Here is a 17,531-nt window from a genome sequence, read left to right on the forward strand (position 1 = left end):
AACCCACGCACAATGAGATAAAGGGTTTGCTCTCATTTTGGCATAGCGGAGCAAAGGGTGAGGAGTGCTGCTGAAGTCTCTGCCAAATCCACACTTCTCCCGGGTCTGCTCTGCCTTCACATGCAGCTCACCAGCATGGGGGAGCTGAGGAGGGAAAAGCACTTCTAGTCCCTCCTCTAACACACAGAAATCTCCCTTCTTGTCATCTAGAAAGAAGCTTTGAAAATGAATGGGGCTGGTTCAGCAGCTGTCCCTGGTAAATTCATTCTGCTGGTGTACATTCATCCGTTCATTCAGGGCTAGCACCTCTGTGGAAGCAGGTATTACGGTGTAGTTTTCATCTGACGGAATTGGCTACGGTGCTTAGGGCTTTGAGCAGCTCAATGTGGCAGGATTTTAGAGAGAAGCTTTGCAAAAGGAAGGGCAGTAGGTGCAGGTGAAACACAAAGTGTGCCCACAAAAAAAAAGCCCAGGAATACAACTGTCCCCCTCCCCCTGCTCTCCCTCTCTTCTATTTCAACACACACACTCACCAATTTTATTAGAGCCAACTTGAGAAAGGCAGCAAGCATGGCAAGCATGAAGGTCTGAGTATTAGTCTGGAAATAAGATGAATAAATAGCCTTGGGAGAATGCTTGCCTGCTATCTCCCCGGCCGCAGCCCCTTGCCTCTCTGGGGAATTGCTGCTCCACGTACAAATTGGTTGGTCTGATGAAATTTTTTCCCCTCTCTATCCCATGTCCATGGCTGTCTCTGGCTCTCCATGGGCCCGACCTCCAGGGCAGACCCCAGCCATATCCTGAATCCACACCCAGAGCCAGCCTGATGCCACCCTTACCCTGTTACTCCACTGTCTTTAGGAAGGAAACCTGGGTCCCAGGCTGTGCAGGACCACCGTTCCCTCTGGTGGGTCTCTGGGGTGGACAGCCTGGGACGTGGCTCTCACTGCAGAATTCACCTGTCCCCCGCCCTGACGTGGACACAGCCAGTGCCTGGTTTCTCCTTGGCTATGTGCCTTTGCAGGCTTACAGCCAGCTGGTGGGAAACACAAGATAATGAGAGCTTGGGTGGAAATTGTGCTGGCTGAATCCAGCCTATTTAATGTGTCCAGAGAAACTCTCTATTTTTTCAAAAGAGATGCAGAAAACAGGGGATGATTCTCCATTGTTCTGAGTGTTACTGGCAATAGAAATGGAAAATATCCTGGACCAAGCCAAGAGCTGCTCGACACTTGGGGGAATAGGGAGGTGTAAAAGTTGTCTGCCAGCTGCCTTATCCCTTCTTCCTGCCTTGGAGTCAGACAGGGCTTAGAGAGCAGCCAGCAGCTGGGTGTCCCACCTGCACCTCCTGCTCCCTGCCACGCACTGCAGTCCTCTCTGCACAGCACCAACCCTGCCGTGATTGCCTCAGGGAACTAAACCAGCAGAGGATTATTCACTTCTTTGTAGAGTTACTTCTCCTATCCTGCCACGCTGTGTGTGAAAGTGTACCCCCGACAAATGAACGGGGGGGGGTCTCAGATCTGGGTGTGCATCAGAAGGTCTGGCCAGCACAGAGCAACAGCCCTCCTCGATTCCTGCTTGGCTCCTCCGAGAGGTCCGTCCTGCTGAAGTGGCTGAGGGTCAGGCTGGATAACAGAAAATAGGAGAACAACCTTCAAACTAGTGGCTTAAAAGGGTTCGAGTTTCTAAGTATTTGGATAATGGAAATACCTGCAATCAGACAGCACCAGAGAGGAACTGCTCCGGAGAAATCAAGGCTCAGAGGATGGATTGATGTCAACAGTCCCATCTTCAACAAGGATGAACCCTCTGAATCCGCTCATTCAACTCTGCAGGAAAACTCTCTCTCAAAAGGTTAGTGTAAAAGGAAAAGGAGGGTGGGAATGCTCTTTATATGAACCCAGGCATCCTGCCTGAGAGTAAAAGAAACACCCATTAACTTCAAAGCCTGGCTTGTTTGTGTCTTCCTTTGAGAGGAGAGAGCCCCAAGGAAACATCTTTATTTAGAGGGCTCCAGAGAGATATTCTGTGCTGAGTGGAGAGGAGCACCAGGCCAGGAACCAGGGACCCAGCTTCCCTGCCAATGCCAGCCTTATAATTAGGTGAGGCTGGGTCTTGCATGGGAAGGACGGGCAGGCAATGTCCCAGGGCCATTTGAAAATGATTGCAAAAAGTTGCCATAAATGCATTGTAATGAACAATCTCCTGCCAGCCCCCAGGGAACCGAGAGGAGGTGGGGAAGCTCAAACAAGTTGATCCCTAATAGGTCTTTTCCATCTCTGATTTCTATGATGTGCTGTACACAAAGCAAGGAGCAGCAGCTAAAATCAATGCACAGCCCGAGCTGAGCGGAGAGGTTTTAATCAATCTGAGAAGCCGTTTATTGTGAGGATGCAACAAAGTGACAGAGATTATCACTATTACACATGAAACTGGAACATGGAAAACAAAAAAGAAGCATTGAGCTCTTGCTTCGAGGGGGTTGGAAAGTGCACCAGTCGTCTCTCTCTTGGACTTAATAGTGGCATAGGAAGAGACAATAAACTGGGGAGGGGAGTGGAGACTGGGGATGATTAAGTCTCAGCTAGTGATCAATGCTGGGTTTACAACAGGAATGTGCTTGCCTCCCTAAGCCTGGGAAGGAGAAGACAGCTTAGCCCCTAAGGTGAATGATGTTTTCCTTTGACAGATCTGTGTGAAATATTGAGGAGCTGTGAGCAGGTTGGCTGGAAGGACAGTCTGTAGGAGGGCAGATGTTTGGGCCATTGAAGGAAGAGTAAATAAATACCTTACATGTATGTCTGAGCTGCAAGAGACAGCTGGCCATTTCTCTAGTGGCTGGAGAGAATGGAGGTTCAATATATTTTCTACAAATGCACTTCTTCCAGAGAAAGACACCGTCTGAATTTCTGCCACCTTCTGTGAGGGATTTGCCTGGCCCAGTCAGCCACTGGCCTCCACTGACCGCTTTGACCAAACCAGCTCCACTCAGAGAGGAGCCTCCCCAAATTTCAGTGGCCAGGATCCCTGCCAGACCTTGCACCAAGTGCCAGAAACAAGTCAATCTCCTGTCATAAAACACTAGAAAATGCAGTGCAACTGGAGCCATTTTTTCACTGCTTTTCAGCTGTGTCCTCACTCACATCAGCACGTATGCATTTTCCATCCCCATTTTCACTCCAAAACTTTCTCCAAAACCATGGTTGTAAGAAATAACAGGCTGAACAATCACCTGAGAGCTGCAGAGAGGAGAAAACCCAAACAAAACAAAACATTCATTAATTCCTCTTTAAGGTACCTTTTCCCCCTGCCTCCCCAAAATGGGAGATGTTGGGGGCTGGCAAGGAGGAGGGAAGATCCCAGCAGAACAGCCTAACTATAAAAATACAAGTGCAGTTGCTAAAAGCCCAATCTATTTTCAAATGATGTGCTCTAATGGAATGTTGCTGTACATCTTTTGATGAGACAGGAGTCTATTTAAAAAGACAGGCGCTTTCGAATGTGCTTTTAAACCCCGTCTGTCAATTAGAACAACATCAAGGGTTCAGTGGCTGGGAAAAAAGATGACAGTAATGAAAAGCTGGGAGGGCAGCAGAAGAAAAGAAAGATAAAGACAAAAAAAAAAAAAAAGACAAGAGGAAAAGAAAGAAAGCAGTATTAAAAAAAAAAAAGGAAAAAAAAAGAAAGGTAATGAAAGTAAAGCAGAATAAAGATTCATAAAGAATAGGGCAGAATAAAGATTCATGGCGCAAGATTGCACTCATTTGTTCCCCCCAAATTATATATTCATTCGTAGCCGAGAAGGTTGCTGAGTACAGGTAAGTAGAAAATTCAATGCCTCTTAAAATCTGATTCCCTGCATTACTCAGCATCTCTAAGTCGGGGGAAGAAAATGGTGCTCAGCCTCTCCCTGGATGTATCTCACACTGGGAGCTCTCCCTGCAGCCTTGCTAAAGACACGCACAAATGTAAGAAGATAATTTAATCTTGGAGAGGCACTCAGATACTAAGGTGAGGAGTACTGTAGGGAAAAAGCCCGTGAGGAAATTTATAACTGGTATTAAGTGCAGGAGTGAGAGAGCAGTAAATAAGGCACCAAGCCACAAAGTGATCCCAGGAGGAAACAAAACATTGGGCTGGGTGTCCCCTGGGGGGAAGGCGACTGACCCGTGTGCAGGAGGGGTCGTAGGAGGCGAAGCTGTGGGTGGACAGGGTATTAGAGGTGGGTGCAGCACACAGACACCAGGGCTGACATCTCTGGGCATGAGGTGCAGCTTCTGCCATGCTAATAGTGCTTCTAGAATCATTTTGAGCATACTATTTCCTTCATCAAAAAAAAAAAAAAAAAAGAGAAAAATTAAAAAGGAGGAAAATCCTAAAAATTCCATCATTTAGCACCATTTTGTCTCTCCCCTCTCCCGCCTTGGGTCACTGGCATGCTGAAAGCCTTTTGATCCAACACATTGACCTCTGTCACTTGGGCTAATGACAGAGATGGATAGCAGTAATAAGCTGCTGTGGTCTGCCAGGGTAAGGACTGCGGGGAGGAGGTGGCACATGCATGCTGCCTTTAACCCCGGCTGCTGGCAGCTGTCCCCAGCCTGCTCCCTGTGCTCCGTCACCGCATCACGGCACAATGCAGCCTGTCTTGATTGGCTTTTCTCAGGGCCACGGCCAGCTTTGGTGGCTCGGTCTCCCTTCTTGACCTGTGTGGCAACGAGGCAAGGTGTCCTCAGGGTGCTCGGTGAGCCCATGCTCTGGCTGCTCTAGCTGTGTGCAGTACCAAACCCCAAGGCACCATGCTACACATTGTCAGCTTTTCTCTGCTTTCTCAAGTCTAGTGCCTAAACTCACCCTGACGGAAGACAGAGGTCTAAATATTCCCATGGCTGCCAGCTGCAGTCTCTCCAAGCCCCAGCTCCTGTTTTGCAGAACTTTCCCCTGCAAGTGGGATTTCATGAGGCTCACCTGAAGCAGCAGACTCTGTGTCTGCACCACCAGAAAGCACCCTGCTGCCTCTCCTACACACCTGAGGCCATGCTGTCCTGCAAGAAGAGCAGAGATTTCAGCAGAACAAGTTGAGTTTTTCACCCTTTGCATTGCAGAAAAGAGAAGCACTTGCCAATAAAAAGTCCTGAGCTCTCACTCCTCTGGCTGGGATTTAGAGACTTTTGTTTAGTTGGTTTCTACAACTATACATTGTTTATGGCCACTGTTGCAGCGAGCCTTAAAAAGTCACAACATTTAACACACCCGGTTCCTCGAGAAACTAAATAAATCTCCCTCCCCATTTCCCTTTTGCTGCTTTGTGGAGTTGTTCATAAAACCCGGGGCACTATTTCTCCAGGTTTAAAGGCAGACATTTGCTGGGGGCACGCAGACCACGATCCTTTTGCAGGAAGCTATGGGCAGGGGCAGCACCACAGCAGGGTTACAGCACCCAGGGTCTTGGTGAGGGCTGGTGTGTGCTGTGCCCTGCTCTGCACGAAGTATGGCCCAGAGGTGGCAATGTGCTCGTTAAACCACCCTGACGAGGAATCCTCTCTCCAGATTATAGCCAAGTGGACAGACACGCCTGGATGGGCAAAGCTGGAGGGTTTGCATGGCTTTCCTCACACGGCGTCTGGAGAAAGGCTGGGCAATCTCTCTCCCGTGGGCTCTGCTTCCATGCCAGTGTAATTAGCTTAGCCTGCAGGGAGAGAGGTAGTAAAAGGAATGTGCTAACGTGAAATACTTTGTATTTTTGCAGAATTGGCTAAGGTATGGTGACTTGTTGCCCTTCCTATTAGCTTTCTTAAATACCTCAGCCCTGTTTCTGTACAAAACAGAGCTTGTTCACCATGTGTCCCCCACCCAAAAAAAAATGCTTTGCAAGTATTAGCCACGCTAAGATGTTAATTGGTGTTAAATATTGGGGCTGGAGTTTTCTATGGCAGGCAAGGGAATTTAGAGTCCCAAAGACCCTTGTACCTAATTCCCTTAGGTCTAACTCCATATATATAATAAAAACACCACAGGGAAACAATTAATGGCAGAGCTGGCTGCTGCAGAAAGCTCACAGCCTCAGAAACGTGAGCATTTTATTAGACCTCAGCACCTGAAGGCATTCCTTCATGTTCACCAAAGGCTGACCCACCAGACTCAAATTTCCAAGGTGCCCATTCCACTTGGGGAAAATGAGCACAGCTCCACCACGTGCAAGCCAGTCCCCATTTGCTGTCCCCATGGTGGAGGCCAGTGTCCCCATCCCTTGAGGACTGGGCCCTATCTGTGCTGGGAAGAAGGGTACATCTCACAGTGTTGGGCATACAGCTGGGGACCAGCGCAGGGTGCAGGATCACACCGGCGCTCAGCCCAGGAGGCACCTCCCCAGACATTGTGTCTGGGGATGGTGCTGGGGGCTCGGGGTGCTCAGGGGGCCAGGATCCCCCTCTCCCCAAGCTTTCCCTCCCACGCAGGCACCAGGCGGACACCCACCCTCCCAGCTGAGATGTTCTCCTCCCTGTCTGGAGGTGGATCCAACGCAGGCCGCAAGGTGCTCAGGCACTCCGTCAGAGAGGACGGTGTAAGTACCTCCACAGAGTGGGTGTGTTTAAGCAGCTATTGCTCGGATCTTCAGTCATCATTACCCAGAGAAACCAGCTGTTCTTCTGCTATTTATGATCCCCCCCTTAAATCTACCCTCCCTATGACTCAACCCACAGGCTTTAAAGTGTGCAGTGTATTGACATTTATATAGTACATTTCATACACTTCCTCTCAAAGCTTTTTACAAAGCCATGAATTACATACCTGTCATCCACTGAATTCATTCATCCAAAAAAGAAGCAGTCATTACGCACTCGGCAATAAGCCTCATAACACTACCCGCCATTGAGTTTGTGTATGTGTGCACCAAGGAGATAAAGTTACTTTAATGCCATCTCTGCTATTAATGCAACAGAGAGCAAGGGAGGGGAAGGATGGGGGGATGGGACGAGTGATGGGTGGGAGGGTCTGGGTCTTTCCCCGTACCAAGATGTGGAGATGAAGCATACATTAGCTTCTTAAGAGGCTGCAGCTGCAGGGAAGTAATTATGTGAGTGGCAAGGTGCCTTCATCCCTGTCTATAGGGGAGATAATAAAACAATGGAATACTTTGCATTTGTTTTGCTCCTTTCATTCGGGGATCCCAAAGTGCTTTTTAGACATTAATTAATTCTCATTAAAGAAAAAAGAAAAGCAACACCACACCACAACTCTGGAGAAGATCTCATTTTGGAGATGGAGGCACTGACAGGTTTGCAAACTTTCTCCAAGCTGCAGGAAGAGTTAGTGGCAGAAATAAAACCCTGGAGTCTTGATTCCCTGATCAGTGGTCCAGCTCATAGACTCACCTCCTTTTCATCCACGCTTATCAACCCTGTTTCTTTTTAATCAGCATTCCAGCGGGATGGCTTTCACTGTTCAGGTATAGGATGCCTTTACTTTTGTCTCAATGAACCAAGCATATGCAGAGCAGCAAATTAATATCCCTGGACTTGATTGCAGATAGACAAAAAACGCTGCCTTCAGATTCCAGTGATTTTAAGATGTATTTTCCCCCAACCCTGTAAAACCCATCTGTGCTGAGAGGAACTGACAGGGACCAGTTCAAAGCCATAAGGACTGAGCTGAATTTGCTGCATCCTGTGACCTCAGAATGTCATTGCAGCACTGTAGGCAACAGCAGAGGAGGAGGAATTAGGGTAAATGGTGGGGTAAAAGTTGGCTTAGGAATAACATACCACAGGGTTTATTCTTTTCAGGGGAAATCCAAGACATGGGCAAATATGGAGCCATTTGCATGTGTTCCCTGTTTTAGATTCTTGGAAGCTTGAAGCAACTTGAAGTGTTGAGGCATTAATGACTCCCACATACCCAGTCCTAATCACTTTAGATCTGAGGTCTTTAAGATATTTATCTTCTATATAATATTGGGTTGTCCAAGGAGTGCCACCTCCTTTAACAGACATGGTCAGCTCTGCTCATTGCAAGCAATGGCTTATGCAAGAGTTGTCACATCACCCTTGCATCAGAGTCCTTGGGTTGTACTGACTTCCACTCTATAGGATAAATATGATCATACTTCCATTAGAATAATATGTCTCTTTTTCCAAGGGATCTGAGCAATCAAGACAGAGCTAAGTGAGAAAGCGTTTTGATATTCAAAAATATATTCAAAAATATATTCAAAAATATTTCCCATCTCTCAATGGAAAGGGGCTACTCCTGCCTAGAGCGAATGAAGAAGAAGTTGGGGATGGGGAACAGCATATATGTTCCCACATAAAGTGTGGGAAAAGAAAGCGCCACCATCCTCATCTTTCCTATTCAAAGATATGCAAGAGGAAAACTGATTTTTTTTCTTTTTTTCTGGTATCACCGTTAGGTGGTATTTCAGAGCCACTACCAGTAGTTTCATTCATTTTAGACGGGCAGGAACAAACTTAACTTTACAATAAAATGAGTCCTGATAAATCTCCTGTAGAAATACCATCAACTCATGATTCCCAGTCTATGAACCATGTCCTGGACTGTTCTGTCAGTGCTTGGAAAGGATGAGTCCACATCCACAATGGCTGTTCAAGAGACCTGTGTCTCTCTGCCTGACTCCTGCTCAGGCCTCTTACCAATTTCTGCATATACTAATGATGAAGGTCATCCAGGTTATGAAATGACTCTCAACATTTCTGGTCAGGAACAGAGGACCAAAATAAGAAGCCTGCTTTGCATTTTCTGAAAGTATCTCCTTGCTCAGAATACAACCTGCCAAGCACTCTCCCGGCTCTGACAATTTCCAGGTGACACCACCACTCAGCTTATATCAAAGCATCCACAAGGAGTGATTACACAGACAATCCAGTAGATGGTTAGGCATACAGACAGATAAATGAGAATATCCAGATCCTTATTTGTATCCCATCCTCTGTATCATTGCCTGCAGTGTGGTATCATCACTCATTTCTAAGGGGTTTCTGCTTTCTGTGCCAGGTAGAAGCAAGTGCAGTTCATTCAAGGCCTTGCTGTGGTATACACATGTACAGATTGTGTACAGTTACAGTGATGACAAAACCCTTGTAGAGAGATATCCTGTCTTCCTGGGTATGAGTCAAGCCCAGAGTTTGTAAATTCATGAGCAGACACTGTGTGTTTTCTCAATGAAAGCCTCTTTCAAAATTCAAGTCATTAATTTATTAATTTTAGTATCCTTTAAAGACACCTCCCTATCTTCTCTTCCTCCAGCCCCTGGACAATGTTGAATGGTGCAACAATAAGGTGTGGAGTGTGCTTATAAGGCTGCAGAACTCATCTGACAATCAAACACACTGGTGTCCAAACGCCATCCTCCCCTCTTCTCAAGCCAAAGGCCCCAGGGAACAGGCAGGGTCTGAAATGCAGACCCTAACGTAGTGTTCAAAAGCAACAACAGCCAGTCTGGAGAAATAGCTTCCCTCTGTCTGCATCAGCTGAAAAGCACAAATGTGGAATTGCTTTTGCCTCTGTGCACCAAATTGCACTTCTCAATGGGGTTTTGGAGTTTAAATATGTTTAAAATCTCTCAACAAATGGCAAAATAGAACATAAAACAACAAAGAGGGTATTGCTTTAAATCTAGTTTGACTGCAGTTATTACCAAAAAAAAAAGATATTTTACATTTCTTTAGTAACTTCTACAGCAAAGCATTCAGCAGGCTACTGCTGAGATTTTAAAAGCAATATGTTGGATTATATGCCTAATACCCACTAATTTAAATGAAAAATAGAGATAGGCATTTAAATCTCCTACATATTCCATCTCTCCCCAACACACGCAGGTGCCGACTCTCATATGCATGCAGAAATCTCTTTGGCCACGTGGTGGTTTCTGTAGTGGAACTGTTGAGCTGGTTATTTGGAAAGATCAAAATATCATTGCCAACTGGCAGTCAAGAGGGAAGAGATCTCTAACTTGAAATGCAGGAAAAAATGGAGAACATGAAAGGTTTTTCTTCACAGGGTGAGGACAGAAGAGCTAACACACATGCCTTAGAATAGACACCACAATTTCTTTGAGGGTTGAGATGCTGGGGGCATTTGGATTCGTACTTCATCTTGGGTAACTCCTACAGAGAAAGACTCTCCATCCTCTATTCGGACAGCACTGAATCTCAGCCACAACCGGAATTTCAGCTGTTACGTCTATGATGTTGCCACCAGGGGATTCCTCGAGCCCATCTCATGGTTCAGGACAGGCTGATCCCACCTGTAAGTGCATTGTGTATCAAGTGTCATACAAAGGAGAAAGCTGCTGCATGAAGCGTGGTGTGTTGCAGATGAGGGCAGAGGGGGCTGCAAATTGTAGGAAATTTAAACCTTGTTCCAGTTCACAGTGATGTCAAACCACAGGAAATGAAAGCAGAAAGTGGAGATTTATGAAAAAAGTGGCAGGAGTCATTATTATGTGTGTAGTATTGATTGAAGAAGATCGTGTTGCCCCCAAATCGAAATGGCTTTTACGTGTTTGGGCCCATCCTGACAAAAACACTTTCTTCTCTGTTGACGAGGCCATGTTGCCATGGCAATGCAGGGCTGGATGCTTGGCAAAAGCACGTTTCGATAAGGCAGGTCTAATGGATATATTTTCACAACATTCACAGTTCCTTTCTGCTCATTTTCTCCTGAGCAGACTCGTCCACATCTTCCATTTTGCCACTTGATGAAAAAATATCTTTTTAATCTTTTAATTTAGCTTAGATTTCCCTCCCTCCAGCACCAGAGCTTGGCAATTAAACTACTTATCTGAGATGCTCCACACCAAGGCCAAGTGCCTACTTTTCATTATCAGGTTGGGTGGCTTGTTTTCACCCTCCCTCCTCCATGTCTGAACCTCTTTGCTGCCTGCTGTATGTTATAGATGTTGCGATATAAGCACCTTATAGTTTCATGTCCTAGCTACTGGAAGAGGCCATAAGTTCATCTCTTCTCTAGGACAGCCCTTCTGAAGTGCTTGGGACCATAAAGCAATATTATGTTGGCTGGTACATGTTCTGGAGAATACGCTAGCCCCTGTCTTTGCCAAAACCATGGACACTAACCCAGTGCCACCTAGAATAGACGCAACATTTAGTTAAATGTTTTCCATTCAGAACATCTTTGGTTTCTTTTTAATATAGGCAAATGCTTTTTTTTTTTTTTAATTAACACATACACAGAAGCACTTTCTGTGCATGTATATGTACATGAATACATACATTCCCCAATACAAGCAAGTCATTTCACATTCATTTCAATTTGAACATCTTTTGCTGGTTCTTTCTACTTCGGTATCTTTTGTCTGACTTCAGGAATTTGTCTGAGTTTACTTTGCAGGAATAACCAACAGGAACTTTTACTAGAAGGAATGCTTACAGAAACATGCTATTTGAATGGAAAGAACATTCTGAAATGATACTTTCAGTAACCAAGTTGAAAAAATATATATATTCAACTCACAGAATGCACTTATGCCATGTGGCCTCTGTGACCAATTAAAACTAGTCAGCCCCCTTTGAATTGGGGATAGTCTTAATGAACTTCTCCTGAAGAAAAGAGCAGACCAGGAAGCATTTGCATCAGCAAAGAATTTCAAACAACCAATTAGCTGGAGAAATCAACACCACAAGCATAAAAAATTCACAAACAGTAAAAGAGGCAAAATTCATCCAATAAATTATTCATTGTCATTTGTCCAGTCTCCTTTAGATTTGGTTTAAGTTATTACTAATTAGTTATGGAGCCCCTTACTTACTAGGTCAGACTTGGTTGGGAAGTGTAGGAAAACTCACTTAAACAATGATATGATGGCAGCTCCTGGGAGCTGGTAACTCAAAGCTTGCATCACCAAGTGACTCTTACGAGCTCTCTTGTTCCAGCTGTCACTAACACATTGCCATTTTCAATGGTGACAGTCATCAAAGCATTCTTCTTTCCCTTCCTGAGTCAGGGCTGAGACATGCTGTTGGGTCAATATTTTGGAGGCGTCATTGTTCAGTGCAGTCAGTGAGTGCCCCAAGGATTGTAGACACCAGAACTGTCATTCAGACCTGTTACAAAGCTTGGGGTGTTTCTTTGTCCTTTTGTACATGCTAGTGGTCTTGGAAAAAGAAAAAATCAAATGAGATTAAGTATCATAAGATTCCTTGTTTCTTTGGCTTTGCCTCGATCTGGACTGTATGTCATATAATAGGGCTCTGGCCCAGGACGTGGGCTGGGAGATGTGAGGCAAATCCAGTAAAGGAATAATCATCCAATAAGCAAATTCATTTCATCTCCTCAAGCTTCAATTTTCCCATCCACAAGACGCTGCTAATGATACTTTCCCTTCTCTAAGATCTTTGGATGAAGGGAGCTGTGTATGTTAAAAAAAAAAAAAAAAAGAAAGAAAGAGAGAGAGAGAGAAGAAAAAAAAAAACAGCATTAACTCTTTAAAAAGGCTAATCCTCTTTGGCTGCTTTAACTACAGAAGCATGGAAAGCCCAGTGCTAGACGTGCTTCTGCGGCACAGACGAACTGTAATTGGGAGCTCAGAAAGGTACAGAGGAGCAGGAGCAAAGATGGCCAGCAGCAGGGAACAGCTTCAATAGGAGAAAGACTAGGTAGGATCCCATGGATCAGAAAACAGACCCTGAGAGGGGGATGTCATGAGACTTAGGGGACTATGGGTGGTGCGAAGGCAGTGGAACAGGAGTTCTTATTCACCATGTTGCATGATATGAGAATGATTTGGTGGCAGATTTAAAACATGCAGACAGCCCTTTCCAAGACAGCCCTTTCCACACCACCCCTAGTGATGCTGGGATTGTCCCAAAGAGCGTGTTACCAACATAATTGGAACTGGATTTTAACAGCACCCTTGACCAATCTGCTAACTCTGGGGAGAATTGCCAGGGTCCCCCACCCCATCCCTAGGATAACTGTCCACTTTTGCAGGGTTTTGAAGACCTGTACACAGTTCTTCCTCAAGCAGCAGAAGGTTGCAGCCATATGTATATGCCTGAAAAAGACCTTAGCGGGGAGATAATAACAAGACTGAGATGGCATCCTATTAGAAGGTCATTTTCATCTTTCTGTGGCCACATACAGCCAGTGGCTGAACACACAGTTTACTTTGGCTACCTTGCTGATTATAGGATGTGAGGTCGGAAAGGTGGTGTGAGTACACTGACACCTCCCTTGTAGATTTTCTCTGTGGAGTTTTCACTTGGTCATGCTTCATTGATAAAATGAGTCCCAGGAAGGTTTATTCATTTTGCTGCTTATTGTTTTCTCTAACAGGTGCGATCGCTATAATTAGGTCTGTACAGCGGCATTTTCTTGTTACGCAAATTCCTTCTGTCTCTCTTGGATGCTCCTGGCTATAGCACTACAGTGGCTGCTGCTTAGAGAATGAGTGAAAACGAGCTGTTTTCTTTCCTTCCTTTTTCCTCATTCATCCATATTAAGCCAGGAAAAACATAGCCTCCACCTCTCACAGATCATTTGCTCCTTGCCTTCCTTGGGTTCAAAAAAAGATGTCACCAAATGCCCTCACTCATTTCCGAGATAAGCATCTCCCTTGAAAACACAGAGCAAACCAACAGTAGGGATATGAAAAAGTGCACAGGAGCAGAGCTTGGTTGGCATGAGATGATAAGGAAAGGATGAAGGCTGTCTCTGGATTGCTGCCTCGTGCCTGGTTTTGGAGGGAGGGCACTGGCAGCTCTGCCAATGCCTCTGAGTCATGGCAGGGCCAGGGGGAGCACGGGTCCTGCAGGCCAGGCTGGGGGAGAGGCTGGCATGTAGTAAATGATGAGGTGTTCACTACATCTCTTGCTGATTTAGAGGCTGTCTTTCCTTCCAATTTAATGCACACACATATATAAATTAATATAGGTCCATATAAGAACTGCCATCACACAAGTGGTGTAGGCAGGGCCCAGTTCAATTATCTGGAAATGCCAGGTGCACCCAGTTTAACCAGTGAAAAGCTACCCTTCCTCCAGGCCCACACAAACCATCCTCCTTCTCAGAAAGCAGTGAGTCTGCCTAGAAAACAAGGGAAAACATGGCTCTGTTGGCAATGTACAGAAGTGGGATATTTTCTCTGTCATTTTCTTGCCTCATTATATGACGTGTCAAAAAATGTAAATTCACATCATGCTGTGGAGTGGGGTCTTTCTGGGAATGACTGGGTTGCTTTTTGGCAGTGGCCTCAAGGCCCGATCAGTTTGAGGCTATGAGGAGCGACAACGCGCTGAGAAAATGAGGCTCTCAGGATAACAACCGGGGGGGCATATGCTGCTTTCAGTCAATCAAGCCCAAACTCAGCCACGGAGCAATCAAGCTCAATTCAACCGACTTCTGCATTATTATTGTTATTATTTATCACTTGAATTACTGGAGCACCTTGAGGATGCAACTGAAATGAGAGTGGAGAGGGTTGGTGCTGTACAAAGATATAATGAGAGCGTGGCAGCCCGGGTGAGCACGCAGGCTGCGGAGACGAGGCCAGCGGCAAGCAGAAGAGAGATGAGGTTGCAATTAGGCTTTGGCAAGGTCAGTCTCAGCAGGTTTCAGGCAAGCTGTTCAGCATCCTGCAGGCTCGAAGCTTCCTCCATAGCTGGTGAAGGCAGAGATGGCAGCACAGAACTGGAGTCCAATATAAGCCCTCTGTGGAGCTGGGTGCTCCTCCCTGGTAGGCCGCATTGGTATGTTAGCCCCCTACAGGGCTGGGTTGCAGCAAGAAACAGCAAATACCACTGCCCCCAGGCCCAACGCAAGCCAGTGGTAGCCTTGACAGCCCGTGATACACACACCAGTTGTTTCCATCCAGTATCCTACAGACACAGACAGGCATTCCTATAGTGCTCCACCAGCCTTTCACCACCTTCAGCTTTGCCATTCTTCTTCAGATGTGGACTGTCACATCTCACTGAATTCATTTCTTGCTCCGTGCTTCACCTCAGCACCTGGTGCTGTCAGTGCTAAAGCTGAGGCGTCCCTTGGCATGCCAGCCAGGGTCTGTCCCAATGAGACAGGAGTCAAGCCCCTTCCCTCTTCCTCGCTGCCTCATGCACACTGACTGTCATCTGTAAGTAATATGCTAGGCATGTTTCTTTTTTCACTAGGAAAAAAAAAAAAAAGTAATTTAGTTTCTAATTACTAAAGAATACAGGGGGAAAAAAATAAAGAAAAGAAAAGAAATTATGACTACCAGATGGCAAATCACCATTTAGCAGGAGCAGGCAAAAAGAGGACTCAGTCAATCACGGGGTAAGTGATAAGACACCAGAGCGAACTACCAAAAAGAAAGGGAGCTCATTTCACAAAGCACTAAATTATTCTTATTGGGACTTCTCCTCCTTCTTTCCCCCTTCTATTTTTCATTCTGAGCCATAAAGCAAGTAATTCCACTGAGACCCTCTTTTAAATGATTAACATTTCCATTTTAACTTTTGTTTTTGATTGTGTCCCTGCCATTAATCTTTTTGTCTTTTCCTGTGCCCTGCCGTTCACCTCGTCTTCTAACTTTCTAATTCCCCTGGCCCATCTCCCAGCAAAATAAGCCCAGCTGCCGGGGGGCACCACAGCTACATCAGGACAAGGCTGGGGGCTCCACATCACCTGCCAGCCCAGCAGCACCGTGGCCCATCAGCAGAGGGACCACACCTCCAACAAGACATCTAGCTGAAATCAGCTCCCTGCACGTGCTTTAATGTCCGTTCAGGGGCAATTTAAAAATCCCAGGTGAAGTGATAATCCTTTGATAAATCTGGCCAGCAATTCCTGCCTGACTGCGATGGGCGCTGATGATATCCATAGCTGGCTGAGAGCTATTTCTGGCTCTGTTCCTTTCCACCGAGTAGCTAATTCATCACTTGCACGGCTCTGAAAAGTTTCAGGCAGCCCAGTGCCCTCGGTCAGCACCATGATGGTGTCTGCCATTGTCGCTTCCCATTCAGCTGTGCAAGGAGGCTGGGTGCAGGATTGGCCTTGGGAAAATATGGTAGGATGGGTGAATCTCTACACGTATCTGGGTAAATCAGAAAGTGAAGGGAGCAATAGTTATTCACTGAGGACACCCATTTTGCCGTCAGTCCCAGTTGTGGGTTACTGGGCTGTGAATGAGGTGACTTCTGTTCCCATCCTGCCTCTGATCCCAGCTGGGATATTCCCAAAATCTCCTCCTACCTCAGTTTCCCTCTGTTGTCAGACAGGTAAATATTGTTGTCTCCCATTGTAAAGCTCCCTATGAACCACTGCTAGGACAGAGAAAGATGTGGTGTGGTGTTTTTATGGCTGCTCTCTGCCCTGGGTTTGCAGAGGAAGCTTGCTCTCACCCCGAGGCACCGCTGACCTGCCGGCACCAGCAGCAGGAGGGAGCAGCCCCAGGACTTCCTGCCAAGGTGGTACTTTGAGGCTAAGGGTGTTGCAAGTGCATAAATCCCTTCCTACTATGTGCTTCCTTGCCCTGTTGGCATTTATGGCTTGTTGCTGTGTTTTAGGAGCATTAGGGAAAATACAGATAGTCTGGCATTTTATTACTCATATTTCTCTGCTCTTAATGACTGAATGGAGCACGACTTGCTAATGAACTAGGCTGAAATGAATGCATTTGTGGCACTAATTGAAATAAACCCAAGGTCTGGCTTTTCAAAAGGAGCAAAACCTCTAGCACTCAAAAAAAAAAAAAAAAAAAAAAAGCCTCTTTTCTGCCTTTAACCCCTGCCTGCTGTCTTTCACTACAGCTGCGTTCTGGTGTAACAGAGCAAGGCACCCTCTGCTTGCAGGAACCAGGGATTCGTGGTGCAGGATGCTGGGGAAAGGGCTTGGTGTTGCTCCCTTCCTCGTCTATAAAAGCAGCTCATTAGGGGCAGTAGGGTTCTCAGGTAGCAGAGGGTGATGTGGAGATGGCTTGGGAGCACGTGGATGGAGGTGAGGCTTTTCTTTTTTTTTTTTTGTAGGCTGTGTGTATTCGTGATGAGACTGGTAATTGCACGATGTGGTTTGGTCTTCTCTAGAAACTATGCAGGCAAAAGAAGGAGGTTCAGTCAATACGTGAAGTACTTTTAGCCAAGTAGAAGAGCTTTAGTTTTTAGCAGCGTAGGGACACTGCCTAATTGTAGCAGCTTACAAATATGGATACTTGCTTGTCAATAAAAACCAAATCTAACACTCGAAGTGAAAACAAATTAAAATTAATTAATCAGTGGAAAACACTTCATTTGGACTGGGAAAAGCAGATGCAACTAGCAAGTCTAGGTGGACAAACAAGATAATCAAATCAATACCCCCACTTTTCTTACTGGCACACAGCCACAGGCTACGAAGTGAGAGCAGGCATGTGGATCCACTTCATTTCTATTAGTTATCAGCTGGTTCTGTAATTAAGTGGAATTCAAGCCTGCTGGGAGAGTTATTGCCCTGTCCCTGGGTGGATCTTCCTGTGAGGGGGGCAAGCTTTCCGTGTTGCTGCTATCTCCTAACACTCTTCTTGCTTCTGGAAAGAT

The 17,531-nt window shown here is 45.9% G+C and overlaps 1 protein-coding gene and 1 long non-coding RNA gene across 54 annotated transcripts in view; one reads left to right on the top strand and one right to left on the bottom strand.

Moving 5' to 3' along the window:
* Window positions 1-1,138: 1,138 nt before the first annotated feature.
* LOC308200659 lies at window positions 1,139-7,151 on the bottom strand. 5 transcript variants are annotated; one of them, XR_013955735.1, is made up of 6 exons: window positions 6,796-7,151; window positions 5,579-5,692; window positions 5,033-5,048; window positions 4,858-4,944; window positions 4,171-4,327; window positions 1,139-1,832 (listed from the first exon to the last, which is right to left on the bottom strand). It is a non-coding gene; the product is annotated as an uncharacterized lncRNA (long non-coding RNA). The 5 variants fall into 5 exon arrangements; XR_013955736.1 differs by having other exon boundaries at window positions 1,139-1,628; window positions 1,714-1,832; window positions 4,858-5,048; XR_013955737.1 differs by having other exon boundaries at window positions 4,858-5,048.
* A 3,764-nt stretch (window positions 7,152-10,915) lies between these two features.
* Window positions 10,916-17,531, top strand: part of LOC308200347 (uncharacterized protein) — a 70,999-nt gene continuing 64,383 nt past the window's right edge. For 3 of the 49 annotated variants that reach the window (XR_013955510.1, XR_013955511.1, XR_013955527.1), the window contains exon 1: window positions 10,918-16,956. Coding sequence is in view for 9 of the 49 variants with exons in the window: in XM_080605957.1 (XP_080462083.1) it covers window positions 16,932-16,956 (25 nt within the window). In the remaining 40 variants the exon portion in view is untranslated. Of the gene's footprint in view, window positions 16,957-17,531 lie in introns of all 49 variants that reach the window. The other 46 variants (XM_080605962.1, XM_080605958.1, XM_080605956.1 and 43 more) reach the window with 34 other exon arrangements.

The sequence above is a fragment of the Anser brachyrhynchus genome (assembly GCF_964034855.1).
Source record: "Anser brachyrhynchus genome assembly, chromosome: 10".
Taxonomy (NCBI): domain Eukaryota; kingdom Metazoa; phylum Chordata; class Aves; order Anseriformes; family Anatidae; genus Anser; species Anser brachyrhynchus.